Here is a 17,395-nt window from a genome sequence, read left to right as displayed (position 1 = left end):
ACCTCGCGGTGACAAGAAAAAGTTGCGAGAAGCACACATAATTTCTGTGTCTTAAGTATTTGCGCCTGCAAACCTATGAAAAACATGATGCAGCTTACATTAAGAGTGTAGGATAGCACGTCTACATTTTCTTGTGCGTGGACAACCTTCCTGTCGACTTTCCAAGCGTCCTGCTCAGCCGCCATCTTGTTTGGACAGGAAAATAGCCTACATCGTTTTTGATTTCGATGATGTCTTCGCGAAGCTATCTACTTTGATGTCTTCGCAAGAATTGGAACGAGATTAAGATGGCCACTGTCTGCCTAGCCGTCTACTTATCTGTCTACGGCAAGTGTTAGAACACAGCCTATATTGAGGACGCCGTGGTTAAGCACGCAGCTACTAATAAGCAGGCTACACTGCTGCAGTACTTTCAGCCAAAGAAATAAATACTTTGAGTAAAGCTTCAAATGAGCATTTACTGCGCCACGATTGGGGCGCAATTGGGGATTGTTGTTTGAAGCGCACGATCGGTCACGTCGCGTGCGATTGACCCAGGCCGTGCCGACTTTGCGCGGCGGACGAAGTCGGCACAGCCTAGGCCAATGGCGTGCGGCACAACCGAACGCGCACTCCAAGCAACGATGCCCGATCACACCTTTCGTTCATTGATTGATTTGTACAAGTTCCTGACGCATTTTTTACGTAACTTTATGCATCGAATTCTGGCTATATTGAACTGTTTCGCAATTACTACACTGTTCGATATATCGAGGTTCAACTGTATCTGTGATCTGTGTAAGTAGGTTCGACTGCATTGTACCCAGATGTCACATATGCACTACGAAATGCCCCCTCTGTGCAAAATTTGAGTGTGAACAAGCCAATTTCTGTGAAGAGCCTCACCGGTTTGTGCGGCCGACAGAGAATGCCGAGAGTCTTCTTACGTTCGTGGATGAAGCCAAAGTCACCCTGGTTGAAGAAAAGCTGCTCTTGCTGCTGTTTGTTTGATGCCCTGCAGGGAAGAGAGCGCCACGCCATTTCGACTGCATTCTTCCGAGTTTATTCTGGCTTACACGAAGTACAGCAATGCCAGACGTCTGTTGTGCAGCCATTCCATTGATGTGATTGCACTTAATAAGGACCAGTGATTTCTATACTTTGTTTCAAAAGTGGCACACAGTGCTATGAAGGCTAGGGAGGTTTCTCTCGCTGGTAGCATCTACAGACAGGGGATAGTGAGCCACAGATGAAGGTAAGCTTGTATGTGCCATGCAATTTGATGTAACATTAAGCTTCATACTTGTATATTGCAAAATACAATGTAATTATTACATGGAAGGCATCGCAGATTTCAGTCTATTTACTACTTGAAGGAAGGAAGGTGTACAATCAGTGCACCTTACTAGTGATGCCATATGGGGCAGAAACTTGGAGACTGATTAAGAAGCTTGAGAACAAGTTAAGGACCATGTAAAGAGTGATAGAACGCAGATTGCTAGGCATAACATTAAGAGACAGAAAGAGAGCAGTTTGGATCAGAGGGCAAACGGGTATAGACGGTATTCTAATCGACATCAAGAGGAACAAATGGACCTGGGCAGGTCATGTAATGCACCGGTTAGATAACCGTTGGACCTTTAGTGTTACAAAATGGGTACCAAGAGAAGGAAAACGCAATCGAGGACGACAAAAGACTAGGTGGAGCGATGAAATTAGGAAATTCACGGGCGCTAGTTGGAATCGGTTGGCGCAGGACAGGGGTAATTGGAGATTGCAGGGAGAGGCCTTCATCCTGCAGTGGACATAAAACAGACCGATGATGATGACTACTGAACATGTGGAGTGTTACAGTTTTCTGAATAGCAGCTACAGTGCGCAGCTTTACCTCGTGACAAAAACATAGCAGCAGCACAAAGGTGTGCAAATAATATGTGGCTTCACATGACCTTGTGTCTTCAAATTGTAGTTGTTATTCCATTGAAAGCATCCCAGATCAAAGACAACTGCACTGTGAAAAGCATGGAGTGAGACTTCTACAACTGCACTATTTGCATAGCTTCCATTGCATTGGTTGCTTAGTATGAAACAGAGTACCTATATACTATATCTGCCCAAACCTAATGCACACCCTTTCTTCCGAGAAAATGGGTCAGGAAATTGCCTGCACATTATATTTGGATACGAAATGAAAACCACGTTCATGGCATTGGCAGAGCCCTACTGTCACAGCCATCAGGTGTCACTGCCATCACAAGAGGTTGACCGAGCACGTTTTTGTGAAGGTTACTGTGGGTTCATTTTGCACTCGACTGATCTGAAGCAGTATTCTCGGGCAATCACTTCAGGAGATACCATCCTTGTCGCTAGAATTCATGTGACTCGGCACCAGATGCATATAAGGCCACCACCGTTTCTCACACTGTGCCAAGCTTGTGATCTGTGCACAGTGCCAGGAACGCTGTCAACTGCATACTTCGACAAGTCTGACGCAGAGTCCTGTGAAAGTGATCGCTCCAGTGTACCACCCCTGTGTGCTTTGTACATGTGGCCAGTGAAGTGCAAATTTAGATGATGTGCTGCTTTCATTATGAAAGCGCATTATAACAAACAATTCTCTTGAGTGTTTTGTGAAGGGAAATTGTCACATCTCATTTTTTTCTGATTGCAAACGTGAGGAGCATGCTCCTTATTCTTTTGAAAGAAATCGACATCATGTTACATTCAGGTGCACTTTTATTTTCTTATTTTAAGCATGTGATAATTGGGTGTGTGTTAGAATCAAGGGCATGTTAGAATTGGGTAAATACGGTAGGTGCCACTGATATGGTGCAGATAGCTAATCATCACTATGTGGACACTGAACTGTTTCGTTCCAACAAGCACGTTTGAGAAGCTGACAGTGCTGTCCCTCACATACTATCACAAGGGCCTACACTGTACTGCCTGCAGATCAACGTCTTCCACAGAAAAAGCCGTGAAAATAGAAAGGAAATATTCCTCATTCTCAAGGCACTGAGGGAATAACTTTTGTAGGCATGTCATGATGACCTGTGTGCCAAACACTTAGATTTTGCCAGATCATCAGCACAAAGGACAACTGATTGCAACTTCTTACCAGCAACAAATGTTCTGGCAACAACTCCGCTCGGTGATCATTTCTGTGCTGAGTGTTTTCTTTGGCTATTGTATTTAGCGTGTAGTCTATGCCCTACTAAGTGGAATGACCATGTCCCACAGTGGAGCAATGATGTAAAGATAAGCTTCCAACTGCAGTTGCTAGCCACAAGAACGAAAAAAAAATTTTAATTTATGGGGTTTTACGTGCCAAAATCCCTTTCTGATTATGAGGCATGCCGTATTGGAGGACTCGGAAAATTTCAACCACCTGGGGTTCTTTAACGTGTACCTAAATTTAAGCACACAGGCATTTTCACATTTCACCACCATCGAAATGCGGCCGCCATGGCCATGATTCGATCCCGCGACCTCGGGCTCAGCAGCCCAACAAAAGAAGGAAGATGAGTGTGCATCAGTTCATACTTTTCTAGTGTAAATTCTAATTAACGTAAGAATCATTTCACAATCCCTCACATTTCGACCGCATATGTTGTCAGGCAGTCGGCCGTCAGTGAATTAAGTAGGAACATGGTGATCCACTGAGAAAAAGGCATCAACAACGACACTTACCACCCAGCTGAACCCTCAGGACAGGCGGCAAGACAGTATCTGTGTTGTGGCAAGCAGCCAGGCTCGTATCCCCAGCAGGTTTTCGCATTGATGAAATGCTGCAGAAAATTCAGATGAGAATGCCATTAGAGAGCTGCAAGCTGTAAAAACCGCCACCACAAAAATTACAATCAGCACCAGTGGTGGGCAACAGAACCAGCATTGAAAACGTATTATTCACCAAACAAGTCCTGTTGTAGTGGAACCTACAAGTCTAGAGTGAAGAAGATGAAAGTGCAGTTGTGAATCATTTAGTGTTCAATCTTCATATGACCAAACTCTAAACGGCATGTGCTGCAATATAGGAGCGAGTCGATAGAACTAATGAATATTTGTGTTCCTTCATCCTCATTTTCATAACACAAACATTCTGTCTAGGCATTATAATCACATATCACATCAAATACCGTATTTACATGATTGTAAGTCGACCCATTTTTTTTAAATTTGAAAATCTCAAGTGGGTGGGTCGACTTACAATCGAAACCAAAACATGGCACCACCAAAAAAAAATGACACCAATGAGATATCAGGGGAGCTACAACGTAGTTACGATTTTATGTTTGCTCTATGGCCCTACCCCTAGTTTTCGCTATCCTGCGCGTTTGTTCGCTTTTCGGAAGGGTTTTTCAACATTTTTTTAGGGTTTTGCAGCGCCAGCGACAGCGCACACAACACTTGGTCATGGGGGGTGTAGATAGTCAATGGAAGTATGGAAGATAGTCGATGGAAGATAGTCTCAAGGTATGAATAAGCAAAGGGCAGAGGTATAAGGAAAAGCACGGACAATCTCTCATAGCAAAAGGGTGAAGAGATGCCGGGATAATGAAACATAGGGCATTGTGGGGGTACAACAGGTATGAGGTACTGAGAGGTATTTGGAAAGGAGTAATGGTGCCGGGCTTACTTTCGGGAATGCGGTCCTGTGTTTGAGGGCAGAGGTTCAGTCGAGACTAGAAGTAAATCAGAGAGCTGTGGGAAGATTAGCACTAGGTGCCCATGGGAAAACCACTAAGGAAGCAGTACAGGGAGATATGGGCTGGGCATCGTTCGAAGCACGGGAAGCTCCGAGTAAAATCCTACATGAAAAACGTCTGAGGAAATTGCACGATAACAGGTGGGCAGCTAAGGTATTTAAATACCTATACAGAAAGAGCGTTGACTCACAATGGCGGAAAAGAACTAGGAAGCTAACCAGTAAGTATGCCAGACACGAGGACGAAGAAAGAGCATTAAACGACAGGTTAAAAACGCGGAAGGTAAAAATTGGATAAATTCAATGGAACAGAAGCATAGTGTTGAACTATATAGAGACTGGAAACAGCAGATCAGGAAGGAAGCGTTTTATGATAACTCAAGAGGCAGTGCCCTACTCTTTGAAGCTAGGTCAGGATGTCTTAGAACGAGGAGCTATAAAAAGAAATTTAACAAAGAAGACACATGTACTGTGTGTTGTAAATCTGTAGAAACAATAGAACACCTCATACTAAAATGTGATGGTATTTGTCCCGATGTCGATGCAGGCACAGTCACCCTTCCTGAGGCCCTAGGGTTCAGAGATAACAATAGTCATGTAAATAAATGTGCGGTGGAAATTAACAAAAAGTGATTGAAGGTTTGGTGGCTCAAAACCAGAGAGTTGACAAGGTTAAAAGTGTAGGAAGATGTATTTAAAGAAAATGGCAAATTTTAATAACTTACAACACAGTTAAACAAAAATAAAAAGCTGAGCATGGTGGCAACTGCCATCACCCATTTCAAAGGGGACGCTCCTACCTTCCATCCAACCAGTGCCGCTGTTCCATTCGCGGCGGCACCCCCAGAACGGTGGCACTTGCAGCAGGGAGTAAGGCACCTGTGCTCGAGGCTTCAGCGACTTCGTTCGTAGCTAAGTACTCTTTTATCTTTATTAGCTAGTGTTTCAAAGTGTTTTCTTTTGCATGGAGTAGGGGCGCAAATTTTGAATTCTTGGTAAGAGTAGTAAACATAGCGGCTTTGTCTAGGTCTGGCAGCTCCCCCGATAGGACTAGGTGGTAGGAGGGACCTATCTGATAGGCTTATTTAAATCTTTCAGCTAGCTCTTCGGATTCTTACATGGGGTAGGGAGTGATAATTCTTTATTTTTGTTTGGGATAGCGGTCGAGGTCGGCTTTGCTTGAGTTATTTGGCGAACTTGCTCGTTGGGCCTAGGGAGATGAAATCGAAGAACGTGAAGGCCGTGGGGGAAGGGGAGCAAGTGCAGTGCGTTGAGTGCCTGCGATGGTGCTTCCTCGACGAGTCTAGAATTCCAGAATTTAGCAGACGCGGAGGGGTCTAGCTTCACGTGCAGGTCGTGCGAGGGCATCAGGGAAGCTGTCCAAAAACTGGAAGGGAATTGGGTGGCTAAGTTCGAAGAGCTTAAGGCAGACCTGAGGGAGGAGCAGGTAGCACTGCAGGCGAACGTTGACAATTTCGTCAAGGTGGAGGCGGCCCAGGCCGCGCAGTTAGTAAGGACTGTGGCCGAGTTTGAGGAAGAGAAAGAAAGGAGCGCCAAACTGGAAAGGCGGCTCGAGGCGCTTGAGACGCGGGCAGCGGAGAATGTCGGGTCAGGACATCAAAGCGGTGGCAAAAACTCAGAAAGTAGGGTAGACCCTACAGGCGAAGTGGGAGGCAGGGAGCCAGAGCAAGCGGTTGTCAGCTCGCCGCCAGTGAATCGGCGTAGTTATAGTGAAGCAGCGCAACAAGCCTCGAGTGAGGCGACGCTGCAGCCACAGGGGCGCCAGCGGGCGCGCAGGGAGGGGCAGCGGACACAGGCTGGAGGCGAACGGTTCGCACGCAGAAGGGTGCTGGTAATAGGGGACTCCAACGTAGGGAGGGCTGAACAAGGCATGATGGCGAGAGTGAAGGCGGACGGGCGAGCACATGTGGAGGCCAAGCGGGCAAGGGCATGGCGGAAGCAATGACCAAGGTGTGGGAAGTGGTAAGGGACAGCACGGCGAGCGACAGCTTGGTCATTATGCATGCTAGGCTCAATGACGTGCTTAAGGGGAGAAGCCAGGACCTTGAGAGGCACATTGAGACTGGGTTGAGTAAGCTTAGAGAGGCCTCCGGGAGGGTGCATGTGACCATATGCACTATCCCAGAGGTCCAGGGCCAGACTTACCAGGTAGAAAGGAGGGTGGCTGAGGCCAATCGGGTCATTAGGAGTCTGAGTGGACGACTCGGGTACAGCGTGATGGAGGTCAACAGGGACGTGTGTGGAACCGGCTTCCGGCCTTTTGTGCAGAATGGAATTCACTACAGTGGTGCCACAGGCAAAAGGATAGGGGGCAGGATGGGTCGCCAGGCAACAGCTTTTTTAAGGGGACCTAGAGCCCTGAAAGAAGCAGTGTAGGCATAGACGATTCGAGGCAGGAGCCATGAACAAGCAAACATCGGTACTGTAGGAGAGGCGACAGGTATAAGCACCATGAGCCAAATTAAGACAGACATAGGGTTCATTAACATGCAAGGTGGCATAAATAGACTAAAATGGGAGGAAATCAAAGAACAACTAAGGCAGGAGAACTTAATGGTTTATGGGTTTGTAGAGGCACATCTTAGGGACATGGAACAACCGCCCTGTAACCCCGATTATGCATGGGAATACTGCAACAGAGTGCAGGGTAGCAGAAAACGCGGGGGAATTGGAGCACTCACTCATAAAAATACAAATTGGCAAAGGGTCAAACAGGAATGCAAGGAGCATTTATGGCTAAAAGGACAAGTAGCAGGGGCGAAAACACTTCTAGACTTTGTATACCTTTGGACAGGATCAAATCAAATGCTAAAGAGGAAAACAAAAAAATGTTGGACTGTATAGCAGTGGACATCAATGAGCTGGGAAAAGGATGTGAGATAATTGTATTAGGAGACATGAATGTGCATGTTGAAGATATGGATGGGTACACAGACTCTACAGGTGCCATGCTGCTGGATATGTGTGAGAGGCTTAACTTAGTTGTCTGTAACTCTACTGAAAAGTGTGACGGGATCATAACATGGGAGGTAGGGGTTCGACAATAGATTATGTGTTAATGTCACATAGGATGTACGATAGATTAGGAGCCATGATTATAGATGAACAGGGCTCCAGAAGTATAGGTAGCGACAACAAATGTACCAAGTTGAGTTTTAAGAGGGAAATTAAAGCACGAACAACGCGTGAGAAAATGCCAGATGTGATTTTTTACTCAGAAGACCAAGTGGAAATAGCGGCCAAACAAATTGAGGAGGAAATATCAGAGGGTACTGAAACTGATTGGACTTACCCAAAGTTAATGAGACTAAGTAAGGCGTGAGCTAAGTAAGGCGCGAGTCAGGAAAACAAGGCAAGGGATACGAAAACTCAAGAGCTGGTGGGATGAAGAAGTTAAGAAGGCCATAAAGAAACGCCAAAGACCTGAAAAATTATAGACCGATCAGCTTACTGTCCGTTGCCTACAAAGTATTTACTAAGGTAATCACAAAGAGAATCAGGAACACCTTAGACTTCGGTCAACCAAAGGACCAGGCAGGATTCCGTAAAGGCTACTCAACAATAGACCACATTCACACTATCAATCAGGTGATAGAGAAATGTGCGGAATATGACCAACCCTTATGTTTAGCTTTCATTGATTACGAAAAAGCGTTTGATTCAGTCGAAACCTCAGCAGTCATGGATGCATTACGGAATCAGGGTGTAGACGAGCCATATGTAAAGATACTGAAAGATATCTATAGCGGCTCCACAGCCACCGTAGTCCTCCATAAAGAAAGCAACAAAATCCCAATAAAGAAAGGTGTCAGACAGGAAGATACGATCTCTCCAATGCTATTCACAGCGTGTTTACAGGAGGTATTTAGAGACCTGGAGTGGGAAGAATTGGGGATAAAAGTTTATGGAGAATACCTTAGTAACTTGTGATTCGCTGATGATATTGCCTTGCTTAGTAACTCAGGAGACCAATTGCAATGCATGCTCACTGACCTGGAGAGGTAAAGCAGAAGGGTGGGTCTAAAAATTAATCTGCAGAAAACTAAAGTAATGTTTAACAGTCTCGGAAGAGAACAGTAGTTTACGATAGGTAGCGAGGCACTGGAAGTGGTAAGGGAATACATCTACTTAGGGCAGGTAGTGACCATGGATCTGGATCATGAGATTGAAATAATCAGAAGAATGGGCTGGGGTGTGTTTGGCAGGCATTCTCAAATCATGAACAGCAGGTTGCCACTGTCCCTCAAGAGAAAAGTGTACAACAGCTGTGTCTTACCAATACTCATGTTTGGGGGCAGAAACCTGAAGGCTTACGAAAAGGGTTCTGCTTAAATTGAGGACGACGCAACAAGTTATGGAAAGAAGAATGATGGGTGTAACGTTAAGGGATAAGAAAAGAGCAGATTGGGTGAGGGAACAAATGCGAGTTAATGACATCTTAGTTGAAATCAAGAAAAAGAAATGGGCATGGGCAGGACATGTAATGAGGAGGGAAGATAACTGATGGTCATTAAGGGTTACGGACTGGATTCCAAGGGAAGGGAAGCATAGCAGGGGGCGACAAAAAGTTAGGTGGGCGGATGACATTAAGAAGTTTGCAGGGACAACAAGGCCACAATTAGTACATGACCGGGGTAGTTGGAGAAGTATGGCAGAGGCCTTTGCCCTGCAGTGGGTGTAACCAGGCTGATGATGATGATGACAGAAATGTCAGGAAGCCTCCAGGGAACACAGGTATTCCAAAAGTAAGGGAGAACCTGAAGCAGAAGTAGAGAGGAAGTGGGTAAACTACATAAAATGCAGAAGGGAAGCATCCTATTTGGTCAACGAGAAAATCAAGACAAAAGGGTCCCAATGGCTGTCAGAAATGAGCAATAAAAAAGATAAACAGGTAGCTAGAAATTCTGGCAACATCTGAACTCCGTGGGTAACAGGACAAGCGTAGAGCAGAGGTATATAGTAACAGCTCAAGGTACTCGGTTAGAAGGAGAGGAGGCAAAGGAGCATATAGGAACCATGATGAGGGAAAAATTTACAGAACAGAAAAATGGTACATGCAGTATGTCGGAGAGGAATAGCCCAGTCAACCCACTGCTTTAGCTTGGACAAAGAGAGTGGGAAAGGGCCGAGAAGAGGGTAGCAAGTAGCACATTGGCAAGCCCCGATGGTATTCCAATTATGTTAATAAAGAAATTGGGCCCGAAATTTAAGAAAGCATTAAGGGAGGTGGTGAGCAAAATGCTAATGGATGGTAAAGTACCTGACGAATGGAGGCTAAGTAGGATGAGAATGATATAGTATAAGGGAAAGGGGCACAAAGCTGACATAAATAACTACCGGCCTATAACACGGACATCAGTGGTTTACAGGGTGGTTCTGCAGATTATAAAGGACAGACTGCAGGCATGGGTAGAGAACGAGGGGGTACTTGGAGAGCTACAGAATTGGTTCCGGAAGCATAGGAGGCTAGAAGACAATCTGTTTTCACTAACACAGTGCATTGAAATGGTTGAAAAGGAACACAGACCCCTATGGCTGGCCTTTTTGGATATCAAGGGAGCCTATGACAGTGTACTTCAAGAGGGCTTGTGGGGCATTCTGGAAACTTTAGGAGTGCAAAATGGAGTAACCAATTTCTTAAAAGATATCTATAAATGTAACCGGGTGATTATACAATGGGAAAAGCAGGTTTCGGAGCCTGTAATGATTCGGCACAGGCTTAGGCAGGGGTGCCCATTGTCACCTCTGATGTTTATGCTGTACCTACATGGTTTAGAAGCCAAAATACAGCAAAGCGGACTCGGCTTCAACCTATCATTTTTTAAACAAGGAAAATTGATTGAACAGTCATTACCAGGACTAATGTCCGCAGGCGATATTGTATTAATGGCTGACAATGCAGAAGATCTGCAGGGATTGATGGACATATGTGGTACAGAAGGAGACAGATTAGCCTTGAAGTTTAGCAAAGAAAAATCAGCAGCCGTGATTTCGAATGATAACATTTGCGGTGAGCATAAGATACAGGAGGCCACGCTTGAGATAGTCAATAAATACAAGTATCTTGGGGTGTGGATAAATAATGGCATTGAGTATCTGACAGAGTACGAAAAATATGTAACGACTAAAGGTAACAGAAGTGCAGTGATTATGAAGAGTAGGGCACTGTGGAACTACAATTGGTATGAGGTAGTACGAGGGATATGGAAGGGGGTAATGGTTCCAGGCCTCACTTTTGCCAAAGCAGTTTTATGTATGAGAGCAGAGACCCGGCAACAGTTGGAAACTAGGCAACGGGGTGTGGGTAGGCTCGCTGTGGGAGCACATGGCAAGACACCAAATCTTGGGGTGCAGGGGGATCTGGGATGGTCTTCTTTCGAGGGCAGAGAGCCTAGTAACAAGGTAGCATTTGAGGAACGATTGAGAAAAATATGGAAAATGCAGTGGGCTAGGAAAGTTTTCAGTTACTTAAACATGAGGAATGTTGACACAAGGTGGACGAAGCGAACTAGAAAATTGACAAGCGAATACTTGGGCAGCAGTGGGGGGACAGGTAAGGAATCATCCGTCCAGAAAAAGGTTAAGGAGACAGAGAGGGGTATGTGGAAAACAGAGATGTAAACCAAATCAGCATTAGAGACATACAGGACATTTAAGCAAGAAATAGCCAAAGAAAATATTTAAAATTACTCTAAGGGAAGCTCATTATTGTTTGAAGCCAGGACAGGTGTACTGCGGACTAAAACGTACCGAAAATGTACTAAAACGTACCTGGTATATGTATACCAGGAGACAGATTTGTTGTGCGGCGCGTGTGGAGAGGAGGAGGAAACGGCTGAACACCTGATGCTTGTAAACAACTTGACCCTGCAGTTGAATGTAACGGGGAACTACGCAAAGCTTTGCGTTTTAAAGACAGTGAAAGTAAAATAGACTTTGAACAGGTATAAATAACTAAACGGAGGCTATCTGATTGGTAGATAATACCAACGCAAAAGTGAAGGTGTAAATACATAGGTATGCATGCATATACATGTAGTACCATTCAAGGCTAGGTGGTGCGCCCCGCCACCGCCTGATTCAAAGGGTTGAGCCTCAATCATCCATCTATCCATCCATCCATCCATCGAATGTTCATGGAAGAGCAAATGCCGCAACACGTGTTTCTAGAAAGAGCGTAGGTTAGGGCATGTTGGTATTCCATAACTGAGGTTTTTAACGCACGAAAAGGGACGAGAGACAGCGGCAATATGCACATTCGGCACTCATTAGCGCTGTGTCCGCGTATTGCCGCTGTCTCTCGTCCCTTTTCGTGCGCTAAAAACCTCAGTTACGTGTTTCTGTTTCCCTGTAGCTCTTAGTTTGACACGTTCGACTCGACTGCCGGCTACGTGCTACTTCCATGCTTCCTCAGTCATCACGAGTGCTCCAGGACCACTACACATTCGGCACTCATTCACAGCAGCGTTGAAGAGGGCTGCCATCCTTTACGCCGAAGAAACAAATGACTGCGCAGCGGGCTGCAAGTTTGATGTTTCTGAACGGTTGGTGTGAGAGTGGTGACTGCAGCGAAACAACATTTTCACTTGTGACAGCAAGCGAAGAATTTCCCACGAGCTGAAGTCGGAACGCTTTGCGGAGCTGTAGGCCAAGCTTGCAGCGTACGTCACTAAAATGCGTGATCGGTCCCTGCCAGTGAAGTGCGACATGGTCATGTAACAAGCCCTGAAGGACCTGCTCCCCCGTGAGTACAACAAGTGGCTGGCGGCAGAAGACCGCGAACTTACGCCAACCGGACCTGTCAAAACAGCCTCCCTGATGGCTGCGTGTGGTTTGGTGCATTCGGCGTGGGCTGCTGTTCCACAAGATGTCGTGGTGCGGTCGTTTGCCAAATGTGGTATTTCGCTGTATGAGGACGCGCTGTGGGACCGTAGCAGCAATGACAGCACTAGTGAAAAGTAGTCCAGTGACCATGCCAGCTACTAATAAATTTTCGTTATGGAATGTGCCATCGGGTATGCTCTTTTTTTTCCCCTGTCATGCGGTATGGGGGGGGGGGTCGACTTACATTAGAGTCGACTTACAATCGTGTAATATGGTATTAAACACATTCCACATCAAACGAAAAGGTACAATGCATGAGCGAAGCATCAATTTTCACATGATAGCGAGAGCAAATTTGCTTTCTTGACAAACATGTGTACTGTTCCTTCAATCATTGTGACCTTTCAATATGACCTTTTCCATTTCTCTTTCTGTTGTATTTTGGGCTCTCTGTAATGAATGCATACATATTCTGTGTGTCCTCCAAGTCTACCTAATTTTGAGCGAGTGCTTGTGTCGAATGGTTGATTGTTGGGCTAGTTGGTTCAATGCAACTTATGTAACAGCGTGAATCACGAGGAAGGGACAACAATGCGTTCTTTTCACTCGGTCTCTATAGTCGTACCTTCCTCATGTTTCACACTATTACGTAAGTTGCTTGTGTCATCGTCCTTTCTTCATGCCTGTGTTCCTTCATGTAGTATAGTGTCGCCCCCTGCCAGATCTCTGTGTTATCATACATTTATGTTTGATAGTAGTTGAGCTAGATGGCGCACACCCCTTCTGTCATGTGACGAGCAGGGACCAATCAGGAGGTGTCATCTGGCATGTGAAGTCCTTTTTAGTAATAAACAGCCACGAGCCGGCTCAGTCCTTTGTCCGGTTTTCATCAGGAGCAGTTAGCTCCGTGTCTCCCTCTCTGCGTCGGCGCTCGCCGTGCGTTCGCTGGTCGGGGCCCCTGCTTGCCTGCCGCTGCCGACACAACACTTCACTATGGCATTTTATTGACAGCAGTTGTCAGGTGGTCAGGATGTCTCATCTCAGCCTTGAATTTGAGCCTCTCACATCAGGTTCATGTAGATGCTGGCGGTGTGCACTCGCAACAATACCAAGTTTGTCTATAGTATTCTTAGTGTTAAACTACAAGCAGCAGGTACGTTCATGAATGTTATCAATAAGGGAACATGCTAACAATCTCGACAAGAAAGCCACAAGCAACTTGGCTTTCTTTTTTGGATCACTGTGGGCGCTGCAGCTGCTTGCCATTGTTTAACAAAGGTGATATTTTCTTGCACCACAGGAGTAAGGCTACCTGGGTAGTTGTCAAAACATGCTATATCTTTAAGGGACACTTAAAAGAATATATTAAGTTGAACTAGTGTGGTGTACTGGAATGGGGCAGTGTGTTGTCCGTACAGCAAAAGAATGGCAGAACCTGGGACGCTTCTGCCATGATGCCACCAGTAGGGCACTGCGATCGACCGGCGTGCCTAGCACGCGAAATTTAAACATGCTATGCAACACTTCCTGTATTTATAAACAAAAATGCTCTAAAAACAATTTAAATTAACATAATTCACAAGAAATAAACCCTACAAACTGTTAGGATATATCAAAACGGCATCTAAGCTTGCACGTTTCCAACCACAGATCATGCAGTGTCCCCGATCGTCTGCTCAGCGTTTTGGTTGCAGAAGACAAACAAACACTCATCTACTCGTTCAGTAAGCATGCATATGTTTTTAGTATTTCGAATCACGCAACGATAAGAAGCCCGGACGGAGCACCTGCATTGTGCTTGGTGGGTTGCATATGATTCCTTTCATGTTGCATCAGCCAGAAAGGCGGTTGCCAGGTTTCACTGAAGAAATTCCCATACACACACAGAGATATTTAGAAATGCAGCGCTTCCCGTGCACATAAAGAATGGGCAAATGTGGCAGGAAAAACCACAACAAGCAATCTGCGAGCTCCATACGTACATGTATGACCTCCGCTACCACCATAACTGCCAATCCCGGAGGCCCTGTGTTGCACCATTATTTCCCTTTCGCCAGCAATGACTCCAAGCTGCAGTGATGGGTGGTGCTGCAGTAGACCGGCGTGCTCCAGCACCTTCGGCCGTCATCGCAAAAAGAGGCACGTTTTCGCCACCAGACGACACACTACCATATTCCACTATACCATAGAACTAGATTGAAAGATTAGGCTTCTGTAATAACTAATTCGTCATTCGTAGCAAGATATCGTCTGTAAGCAAGATAAATGACGAAAATGGAAAATTAAAGTGGCGCCGCCCGTTGTTGACAATGGTATCGTTAATGACCTCAGCAAAGGCCGATTCACAGAGAACGGCATAGAGGGAGGTACCGTGGAGATTATGTCAACTTGTATGTTTAGCACGTGCGGTTCAAGTTGAATAGCAGGGGGAGAGGTGGTATTCTGTAAGAGTCCACCTAATGGGCTGTCCATTACGATTGGATGAAGCTGTACGAGAGAGGAGGAGACGAGCGGCTCTAGCCAATCGGCAGCAGCCAAAATGGAGTTCACTAGGTGGACCCTTACCGAGTACCCTCCCAGCAGTGCGACCTTCAGATGAAAATTTCTATGCAACAAAGCAATATATATTGGCCTAGAGAAAACAACCATAGACTTCTCGACGAGTAATTATCGATGTAGCTCAACTCAATATTTTCCTTTGCTGTTCCTATAAAAACCCGTACCAGCTGTTCATCAGTTGCATTATATGCTAAAGCGATATACCTTTAGAAAGGCAAATGATTGTTGTTTCAGGCAACTTCATTCCTTGCCTGGACTTTTTGCATGCGAAGCATGGGAGGGTATATTTATTTATTTATTCAAAATACCCCTAAAGGCCCTCAGAATAGGGGCATAACTGATACAACTAATCAGTGAGATATGCAAATATACAATTAGTAAAATTGCATTATCTAAAAAGCTTGACCAAAACAGGAGAGGAGAAGGAGAGAAGCAGACAAAGGGTCGTGTTGCCGGACGCCTCGTTTACTTCCGCTTCATCGTCGCCTCCCCTCGAGACTGCAGTCCTCGTGCCCATGGCCAAGTGCGCCTCTTTGTCTTCGTTACAATAATTACAGTTCGAGCTACATTCGCGCACTAGAGTGAAAAAAGCACTACGGTTGTTTGGCGCTGCTTATTTGTGTGGCCTTAATAAAGTCTTTCAGCTGTGAGCTAGTACCACTGTCCTCTTCCTTTTGCGTTCTGCTGGGCACCCGAGGCATGAAAATGGCTGTACTCAGTTTCCCAGCAGGCACGCTAGTATGTTTCCTCACTACTTACCTTGTGCGGGCAGGCAGGTTCCTCCCGACAGCTGCGCGCAGCTTCAGGGCTGTTGTGAAAGAACATGCCCATGTGTTCCTCTGGTAGCCGCACGTCGTAAGGCTTCTGGCCGCACACCTCGGGCAAGTAGTAAGCAGCAATTGTGGCCGTAGCAGCCATAAAATAACCTGAGGGCGAGGGAATATTAACAGAATGTGATACCAAACAACATTGTATGCTACTGTAGGACGTTGGTACCAGTACAGTGAAAGAACTGCTGCTGCTCTGCTTCAGCCCAAAACAGCAAAGTGCAAGACAAACAGAAGGCTGGAACAGAGCTGTGCTGTTTTATATTTTGCACACAGTGGTGACTGAGCAGTTATTGCACTAAGAGAGTAGGCCAGAGCACAGCTAGCTTTATTACCCAGTGAGCTAGGATATAGATGAAAGAACGGAAAAAAAAAGAGAGAAACATGAAGATTGTAACTTCCGAGAACAAAAGAGAAGCAATGGTAATAGCCAAGAGGAACCCACGATTTGTATGACATGTTTGTTTACACAAGCACTTTACAACACAGTTATGCAATTTGGAATGCGTTAACACAATTAAGATATATACATACTACTTCACATTCAATCACATTCCATGTAACAATTTAGAAAAAAAAAAAATTAAATTATGGGGCTTTACGTGCCAAAACCACTTTCTGATTATGAGGCACGCCGTAGTGGAGGACTCCGGAAATTTCGACCACCTGGGGTTCTTTAACGTGCACCTAAATGTAAATACACGGGTGTTTTCGCATTTCGCCCCCATCGAAATGCGGCCGCCGTGGCCGGGATTCGATCCCGCGACCTCGTGCTCAGCAGCCTGGCACCAGTAACAATTTAGAGTTTCAGGTGTATCATTCATGTGATTATCTGGTGCATTATTATTCAAACAAATCTGAATTTTCATTAGCCCACATGCAATCTAGTGCTTGCAACGTGGACTCTTCTATGAGAAGCATGTGCAAAGTGGCACGTCCCACGCACTAGAGCATTCCGGTTCAAGGTGTTGAACACGTGCTTTCTCGCAGTTGTATGTCCCTGGAACAGCTAAAGAGTGAAATTGTCTTCCTGCATGAATAGCTCCAATTCCAAACCACACATTGTAAGTGCAAGTTCTTAACATTCTGTAACCTAACTCTGCTCATTCCATGTTCAGCGAGTGTCGTATAATTCAAACTATACTGTCTTACTTGGTTTCACTTTTTTATGCATGCAATACTCTGACTTTTACATGTGAATAGCTCATCATCATCGGCCTGGTTACGCCCACTGCAGGACAAAGGCCTCTCCCGTACTTCTCCAACAACCCCGGTCATGTACTAATTGTGGCCATGTCGTCCCTGCGAACTTGCTAAAGAACTATAGCTAAAATTGGATAAATAGGAACAACTCTTATGTTAACCTCCCCCCTCCCCTCCTTTTCAGTGACTGCTCCCCCCTCTGGTTCTGGAGGTACTGTACATAAAATAAATGAATAGCGTCGCTGAGCTCGATCCCGGCCGCGACTGCGACGGGGGC

General features: G+C 45.5%; 1 protein-coding gene and 1 pseudogene across 2 annotated transcripts in view; one reads left to right on the top strand and one right to left on the bottom strand.

Annotated features, from left to right (window-relative positions):
* The window catches only part of LOC126529764 (EGF domain-specific O-linked N-acetylglucosamine transferase-like), a 182,861-nt gene that overhangs the window by 164,395 nt on the left and 1,071 nt on the right, over positions 1–17,395 (bottom strand). For both annotated transcript variants that reach the window (XM_050177270.3, XM_050177273.3), the window contains exons 2-4: positions 15,848–16,014; positions 3,670–3,767; positions 886–994 (exon numbers count right to left, since the gene is read on the bottom strand). In XM_050177270.3, coding sequence (XP_050033227.1) covers positions 886–994; positions 3,670–3,767; positions 15,848–16,014 — 374 coding nt within the window. The remainder of the gene's footprint in view (positions 1–885; positions 995–3,669; positions 3,768–15,847; positions 16,015–17,395) is intronic.
* On the top strand, positions 6,286–7,081 carry LOC140213193 (uncharacterized; annotated as a pseudogene).

This window comes from Dermacentor andersoni, chromosome 9 (genome assembly GCF_023375885.2).
Source record: "Dermacentor andersoni chromosome 9, qqDerAnde1_hic_scaffold, whole genome shotgun sequence".
Classification (NCBI taxonomy): Eukaryota; Metazoa; Arthropoda; class Arachnida; order Ixodida; family Ixodidae; genus Dermacentor; species Dermacentor andersoni.
The sequence above is the reverse complement of the archived record's forward strand: the minus strand, read 5'-3'. Positions and strand labels throughout refer to the sequence as shown.